Genomic DNA, 8,593 nt, shown 5'->3' with positions numbered 1-8,593 from the left:
TAACAATTTTATTTTCGGCCAAACGACTTCAATGTGACATTTGCTTTTTTTTTACTTTTTGACAATTAACTTTTTTCATTCGGTCCTACATGAACAGAGTCAGAAAACCATGCTGCCTGGTATAAATATTTCCCTAGTTTATGAGAAGAAATAATATATTCGTATTGCACAAATTACTATAATCTCGTTAATAACCTTAGAGCTAGGCTAAAGCTTACGAGTAAGCCACTTCACGGTTCCAGCTAAATTTGAAGGTTGAAAGGGTCAGGTTTGAAATCGGCAGTTGGACTGTGCTTTAAGGTCGCCGTATTATTTTATTAAATCAGCGGACTTTATAAGCGCAAAGTGGAATAGAAAGGTTTGCAAAAGTAATTTTATTAAACTTCTTTGCCATTATTCACTTTTGATTTGACATTGTTAAATTCATGGCATTTGCCTGCATTAGAATTTTCTACCAGTCAACCTTGAATCCAGAGATAGGCCATACAGTCGCAATATGATTTTATTGTATGAATGATACCCTATTAGATAACAAAAACATGCGGATATTAGGAGTTTGTGTGTGGTCGGTCAATCGGTGTGTTTATGTTATTAATATCGTAGGAGGGGCAAAAGAACTGCCGCTCCCCACAATTTATTTTAATCATAAAGTTAAGATAAAGTCAGACACAGTGGCGGCGTATGGGGGGGCGTTGGGGGTGCCAAGCATCAGGGGGTGACACTAGGGTCATTTTCCAAGGGGGACCTGGCCCCTGATATATCATGATACGGGGGGATTATTAAAATAAAACAAAGCATTTTTGCATTTTATTTCTATGAATCACACAGGTACAGCTAAGTAGGTAACAAAAATCTTAATAGGTATGTACTAATAAATCCATTGTCATGTGTTTCAAGAAAAATTGCAATCATTAATATAATCTTATCTTAATATAACTAATTAGCTATAAACGACTTAATTGGTTTTAGGTACTGAAATAATAATTATCTGAATTTAAACTTTAATTATACGTAGATTACGTACAAATAATTATGGCATCTCTGTGAAAGTGGTACCTTTAATAGGTACTAATATAATCCTAAATGATTAGTTATACAAATCAAGAACAGGAAAACTGTAAATTAATTTACTGTCTCTGATGGTACACTGGTGGATAGGGGTATTACGGTTAAATTACTTGTCACTGCAAAACACGGATTAATCGGATCCCTCACTTCACCGTTTTCTAATACTGATTCACAATTAAAATCCATCAAATTGGTACCGTTTTTAACATCTCCTGTTAGCCTTAAAGCTGAAGGTTGATTAGGCTGTACTGTTCCATTATTGTTACTTTCTGCCAATGTGCCATTCAGAATGTCAGGAGTATTTTCAGTAATAACAGGTTCCGTTACATTATTTTCAGCAGCACTATTTAATAGTATTGAACATGGAATAGTGGTCATAAACTCCTTCCCAGTCTTTGTGACAACAGTAACAATACATTTTGTGTTATCAGCTTTGCCATCCGCAGATTCAACTTCTTTAACGTCAGCCTCAGGTGTAAAAGATGTAGCTATAGCACATGGTATTGCTAAGACCTCAGTTGAATTCTCACCGCTTATGGTTAAAGTACAGTTAACCAAATCTTTCAGAATAGGGTCGATAACAGGTTCCGTGCCGTTAGCTGGGGCAACCGCAACTGGTTGACCTCTGTTGTCATAAATCACAGTATGGTGGTGATGGCCAGTAGATCTTGCCAAATTCCATAGAGCTAAACCGGTTAAAATAGTACCAACTCCTGCGCCTGCAATGCCTATTCCTCTAAGAGCACTTCCTGAACGACTGACCCCACCAAAACCACCTTTGCCGTAACCACCATAATTTCCGAAATAGCCTGGCATCTGTGCTTGGTTGCCATAACTAGGATTATAGCCATGACCTCCATAACCACCCTGGCCCCCATAGCCGCTATGACCACCATAACCACCATAGCCACCGGGATTATATCCACTGCCTGAGTATGGCGGCGGTGGACCTTGTTGGTGATATCCATTACCAACTGCTTGCGATGGATAACTTCCACCCGTATTAGCTCCGGGCTTATAACCAGGATACGGGGGTGGTGCTCCTCCAGCGCCAGAAAGTCCACTCCCTTGAGGATAACCTACACCAGAACTAGAACCTCCACTTGACTGTGGGTATCCGACAGATCCATGTCCTGCCGCTGAACCCGAGCCGGACAAACCGGTACCTTGAGGATATCCCGCTGAACCAGAACTTCCTGACAATCCGTTAGATGCCGGGTACGAATGGCCAGGCTGGCTGTTCGTTTGTGAAGGAGATTGTGCCCGCTGAGCAGTATTTTGAGATGCACTATTACTCCTTTGAACACTTTCTGAATATGCAGGAGGTTGCTTGGCAGGACTGTTTCCAGAAAGTCCGGTATTGCTAGACGGATAACCGTGACTTTGACTATTCGCTGGTTTCGATTGTGATGTATACGTCTGCGAATTTTTCGGCTTTTCTTGCCATCCAAATAATGTCGGTTTTGGTGCAGAAGCTTGTGGATTACTGAAAGATGTAGGTACTGGTTGAGGATTCGAAGTTTTCCTGCTTGTGCCACGTCCTGATCCTGAGCTGCGACTACGTGAAGTTTTTCTCGCTTGCACAGAGATGAGTAAAATCACTAAACACAACGTCACGAGTAATGTTTTCTTCATTTTTACGGTAGGAGCTCCCAGTAGTTCATTGGGTAATAATAATGTTAATAGGAATTTGAAAGAGCTCCAATACAAGTTACAAAATGTTGCCACCGTCTACACGTACGTTAGTCATCGGTCGCACTGAACAATCGAGAGTCACACTGCTAGTCTGGATCGTTTAGGGGAGTTGATGGAGTTGATTGTTGGTCGCCCACCCCACTGCGGACGGTCTTGTTTATGATTGGTGTACGTAGGTACATGGCATACCTACGTAAGCAAACCATTGTGACCTCCGTTCTAAATGGAGCAAAGACACGCAAACACTTTAGTGTTGACGTTTTCTTAAAATCAATACTTACAAGTTACCTACATATATTTTATATACAGACCTAACTTTAGGTTCACATCGAAATTTTGTTACTATGTATGGACCTACCTACCTACATAAAGTAGATATTTAGTGAGTACCTTATTGTACCTGTCTGAAACTTTGATGTTGCTCTAATATTAAGGTAGGTAAGTAGGTACCTACGTTCTTAATTGAATTTAAAAGTTTAAAAATTACTGTGTTTAATTCAAATCCTTTGGAACGAACTTATAACACCCATCTTTCCTGGGATAATTATAAATAGGGTGCATCGTTGAACAGAGAACCGGCCTATTTTCTAAATGCTCTAATTAGCTGGAAAATGAAGCTAGAAATGTCATTATGGTCTTATCAGTCAGGTAATTTAATAAGGTTTCTAATTTTTAGGCTTAAAATTAGCCTCAGCAATAAAAAGGTAACTTAAATTAGGTTTAAAAAAAAAATGAAATTTGGCTCACTGTGTACTACGGGTAGTTTTCACTGAACCACCCATATTTCAACAGTGAACCATAAAGTTAATTACGAGTAAAAATTATGATTTTGGAAAATAAACAACATAATTTTAGATAATCATCTTTTATTTTTACAACACAAAAATCAAATGGAAATAAAAATGATTATTTCAACAAACAGTCTTCATAAAAAATCACAGAATCCAAAAATAACAAAGAAACTCACACAAAACCCAAATGAAAAGAAAAATGCTTCTTTTAACAAAAATAACTAAACATTGTCTAATAAAGCCTTCAAGTAGGTAATCAATAATCAACCTTTTTGGTGGTAAACAAACAGTCTTCATTTAAAAAATCACAGAAAACAAAAATAACACAAGACACAATTGAAAAGAAAAATCCTTCTCTAAACAAAAATAACTGAAAATTGCCTCTTAAAGCCTTTAGGTGATTAATCAACCGTTTGGTGGTTAAATAAAAAAACAGTCAACCGGTTCACTGTGTACTTTGAAAACCTGGTTCACTGTTCAAAACATACACTATTCAACTTATGAGTTCACAAACAATAAGAAGTACGCGGAATGGTCATCACGGAATGTGCTCATTATACAGATAAAACTACAATAATTTTGATACCAAATAGATTTCGTACTTAATATAAATAGCAAAATATACAAAAATCGTAAAGCATAACTAAAAAAACTATCTTTTGTCGTCGCGAAACAAAGAATTCGCAGCCACACTTCACACCTTAGCCACAGTCGCCGGCGCACTACGGGAGAGGGTAAGGGCATCCACGAGACACGTAAGTAGTGACTCGTTCGGTGGAACTGGCAACATCATACTTTTTGAAATATGGCGGTGGTTCAGCGTATCTGGTTGGTTCACTGTTCGACTACATTATAGCCGATTTTTTTAATTTTTCTTTCTTTTTGATTTAATAGAAATACCTACCTAAAGCTTTTAAGATCTAACTAAATAATACTTATCGGAATAGTCTTCTGTTGACAGTTAGGGTTAGGGATTAATACAAAATACTTAATACAAAAACGAAAGTAAAGATTGAGTTGGTTTATGTCTATCACTTTTGATACCAAGAGTATCCCGTAATTTGTGTAGTTATTGTAACATAAAGTTAATATTCCTTCGGAAAATGAGTTGTTGTACCTACCTATTAGGTAGTACCTAGGCTACACATTTGAGAACTTCGTACTACAGTACCTACGACTCAATTGATAAATTGGTCTGATGGTCAATTTATCGTTGATCGTAACTAACGTTACTGGAACTTACGAGAGCATCCTACCCATACCTACCTAATGGGGCTGACATGCAGTCTTGTTATGTACTTACCTAGTTGTTTGAAACTTTTGAAAGATCTACATTTAGTATCATCAGTATTCATCTCCTACCTCCAGCTCTAGCTAGCTATGCTTAAATACGTAGGTAGTAGGTACTTACTGAACATTGTTCTTGTTTAAAAATCAATACATCGAGGGTGAGCAATGAGCATTCTATTTCCCCAGCTTGTAGCGTACGTTTGAAAACATTTTACTTATTATTAGAACCGTTTAATTATTTTATTACTAACTTGTGTGTGCGCCCATATGAAATTTTGTGTCAAAAACTAAATTATCTTTATTTGTGTAAGACTAATTAAATTAGTAAATACTTACAAATCGTCAAATTACATGCCTCATTCTTTTTTTGCCCTACCAGCACAAAAAACTTCAACGCGCGCGTCCCTGTTTGAAAAACCGGGATAAAACTTAATGTCCATTCCCAGGACTTTCAAAAATCTCTATACCAAAATCGGTCCAGTGGTTAGACATGAAAGCGTTACCACATACTTTCGTATTTAAGTAGGTATAATAATAATTACCTATAATATAGCCTTAGATACTCTATATACCCTCTGTATCTTTAATCACAAAATAAATCTCATGAAAATAGACAGAATAAGGACTTTAGGTCTTTCAGGTCTTAGGACTAATTTATTGCATCAGACAGGATATTGTAAGTACCTACGAGGTGTTGCGATATTTGCACTATCTACTGTGTCTACAATACGACATTGGGTATTCCCTGGTAGCTGTGCAAGTTTGATTGATAAAATAGATAAGTATACAAAAATAAATGTATAATTACTTAGGTAGTAGGTACAAAATATCGTCTCCTTTGTGCTTTTAGTCATGCCTTGTGTATGTAAAGGTCAATTTTATTATTATTATTCAAACAATTTGAATGTTACCTACCTACTTAATAATTGAATGTAAGGATTACAACTTCTCGATAGGTTGGTTTAAGTATTAGTCTAATTTGGTTCTTAACCTTTAGTCACGGGGGACCGTTTTACCAAATTTCTGTCTTGTCAGGGACCACCAGTGGCGGCGTAAGGCGTAGGCGACGTGGGCCACCGCCTACGGCCTCGCGGTACAAGGGGCCACGCGCATCAAAAATTTTGAAAAAATGTATACAAGGTGGAGATGACAATATCACAATACGACAATAAATGCAAACATTGACTATTAAATATAAATTCTTGATAGCTAAACAATGTAGTTAAAAATAAAAATATATTTTTTTCCAAACAAATTCAGCCATAATCAGACTCAAAATTAAGCAACAACACGGTTTTAAGTGACGAACATTATTCTTTGGCGCAATATTCCTTTAAAAATAATCACTAAATCAAGAAATCAGAAACTGTCAATGAATAGACCATTGACCCGTTTTTTTTTTACTCAAGCGATCTGCGGCGGGAGCAGACGCACGTCACTAAGCTCTAAAGTGCTCTGCGGCGGCTCCCGCCGCAAATCACTTGTCCAAGTTCGGGACCTTGTCATTTAAAAAATATAGTTCTGTTTCTTTCGCTCGAAAGTAATAATGCTTAAGTATGAATGTGATAGCTATATTTTCTAGGCACTATGGTTGCTTTTCAACCAAATTTTTCTCAGTCTGTGTTTGAAGATGACGCGATCCGCGGTGCCCGTCTGGGTAGTGAAAAAGATGGATGTTTTTTTATCGTTTAGATGCTTTGGAAGTGTGTTTTTCTTTATAAAAAACGTGTATAATGTGATTAACTTTGGAAATAAGTGTTAATATACAGTGTGAGTCACGTTAAAGTGTACATATGAAAATAGATGAAACTAGACCTATTTTTATCGACAAAAAAGTGGTCAAAAATTTTTTGAGATTTTTTTTAAATTTTTTATAGATTTTTTTTCCTTTCAAGTACTTATTGTAAAGAAAACGTAATAACTTTTAAACTAAGAGGTATATCCTGATAAAATAAAAACAGTAATAATGCTAAATAACAGACGATACTAAAAAAATACATAAAATAGTCAGAAAATGCCAACAAATAATAAAAAACGATACTTTTTGAAAAAAATCTGCTTAAAAATTCGTGTTTTTTTTGGTTATTTGATAAATTTCTCCAAAAAATGCCCCTATAAAAGGTGGTTTTTATTACTTTGAATTATTCTCTATCGTATTACCTTTGTTAAAGCCAAAAATCGCATGTCTCTATCCCTATCACAACATTTGCTATGATCGTTTGAACTAAGCCTCTCCGGGCGCGCCATTCAATGCTTCGCTAACAACGAAACTGAAAATGGCTCTAGATTTGTAATTTTGATAAAGACAAGTTAGATTTCAAGTAAAAACAAAAGATTTCGAAGTAAAATAAGCATTTTAGTTAAAATTAAAATTGTCCCTACCTGTAGAGGAGAATAATGTTGTGGTAGGCCTTTGTTCAAACTATCATAGCAAATGTTGTGATAGGGATAGAGACATGCAATTTTTGGTTTTACAAAGGTAATACGATAGAGAATAATACAAAATAATAAAAACCACCTGTTATAGGGGTATTTTTTGGAGAAATTTATCAAATAACCAAAAAAACACGAATTTTTAAGCAGATTTTTTTCAAAAAGTATCATTTTTTATTATTTGTTGGCAATTTTTGTGTATTTTATGTATTTTTTTAGTATCGCCTGTTATTTAGCATTATCACTGTTTTTATTTTATCAGGATATACCGCTTAGTTTAAAAGTTATTACGTTTTCTTTACAATACGTAATTGGAAGAAAAAAAATTCTATAAAAAATTAAAAAAAAATCTCAAAAAATTTTTGACCTCTTTTTTGTCGATAAAAATAGGTCTAGTTTCATCTATTTTCATATGTACACTTTAACGTGACTCACACTGTATAACATTGCTTCTAATTTTGAAGGTGAATCAAGTGCAATCACAAAAAGTGACAAAAATGACGAATCTTTGATGAACGACGAACGAAAATGCGCAACGGGATTTTTTTTTTTTTTCCCGCGGGAAGTGGGGGGCACTTCACGCAGTAGCGCCTTCCCGCCGCAGAGCGCGTGAGGGGTTATTTCATAAAATCCGTCTTCAGGTCGCCACAGAACAAGGCCTCGCGAAATCTGTCTTGCCCACATCAAAGGAGAATGAGCAAAATGGTCTATGAGCGGCCAACAACGAAATAGGTATTAAATGAAAGTACTATTACTAAGGACTAACTTTTACTATGAACGTAACATTGCAGCTCATTAAGAAAAAAAAATACATATAGGTAAAACACTTAGATAATATATGCAAAAAAATGTGCATACCCAATGTATAAAATACTTATTAACATTAGTTATGTATTCAAAAGATTTCGAAACCTCATTATACCGTTTACAAGACTAGCCTATGTACTTTAAATGTATTAATGTATAATAATGTACAGTGTGTCCTGATGACGGCAATAAAATATCCTCGTCTTGATGAATAAAATAAATATAATAAAATAGCCTATGTACCTATATTAAATGTATTAATGTAATTATAGCACTGAGTTCTGACGACGTTATCATTATAACTATTTTTGGAGAAGTTTTTGAAAATAAATGTATATGTATTGAAGAAAACAAGTCATTTTATATTATTTCCTTATTTTTTAGGACTTAATCTTAGTTATTAATAAGCTAAATCTCAGGCTTACATATCTAAAATAAAAATGTATTTAATTCCATTAATAATTACACTACAGATATAAAACTTTTTGAGGGTGATTGTAGGGTGATAG

The 8,593-nt window shown here is 35.3% G+C and overlaps 1 protein-coding gene across 1 annotated transcript; it reads right to left on the bottom strand.

Moving 5' to 3' along the window:
- Window positions 1-792: 792 nt before the first annotated feature.
- On the bottom strand, window positions 793-2,882 carry LOC135072261 (PE-PGRS family protein PE_PGRS18-like). Its single transcript, XM_063966202.1, has one exon. It carries the CDS (start codon window positions 2,701-2,703, stop codon window positions 1,123-1,125), a length of 1,581 nt encoding a protein of 526 aa, XP_063822272.1. The 5' UTR covers window positions 2,704-2,882; the 3' UTR covers window positions 793-1,122.
- Window positions 2,883-8,593: the final 5,711 nt, after the last annotated feature.

This window comes from Ostrinia nubilalis, chromosome 5, assembly GCF_963855985.1.
Source record: "Ostrinia nubilalis chromosome 5, ilOstNubi1.1, whole genome shotgun sequence".
Classification (NCBI taxonomy): Eukaryota; Metazoa; Arthropoda; class Insecta; order Lepidoptera; family Crambidae; genus Ostrinia; species Ostrinia nubilalis.
This window is presented reverse-complemented; position numbering and strand designations above follow the sequence as displayed.

Coding starts and splice junctions, on each gene's coding strand:
- LOC135072261 (XM_063966202.1), bottom strand. CDS start 2,703: ATGAAGAAAACATTACTCGTGACGTTGTGTTTAGTGATTTTACTCATC.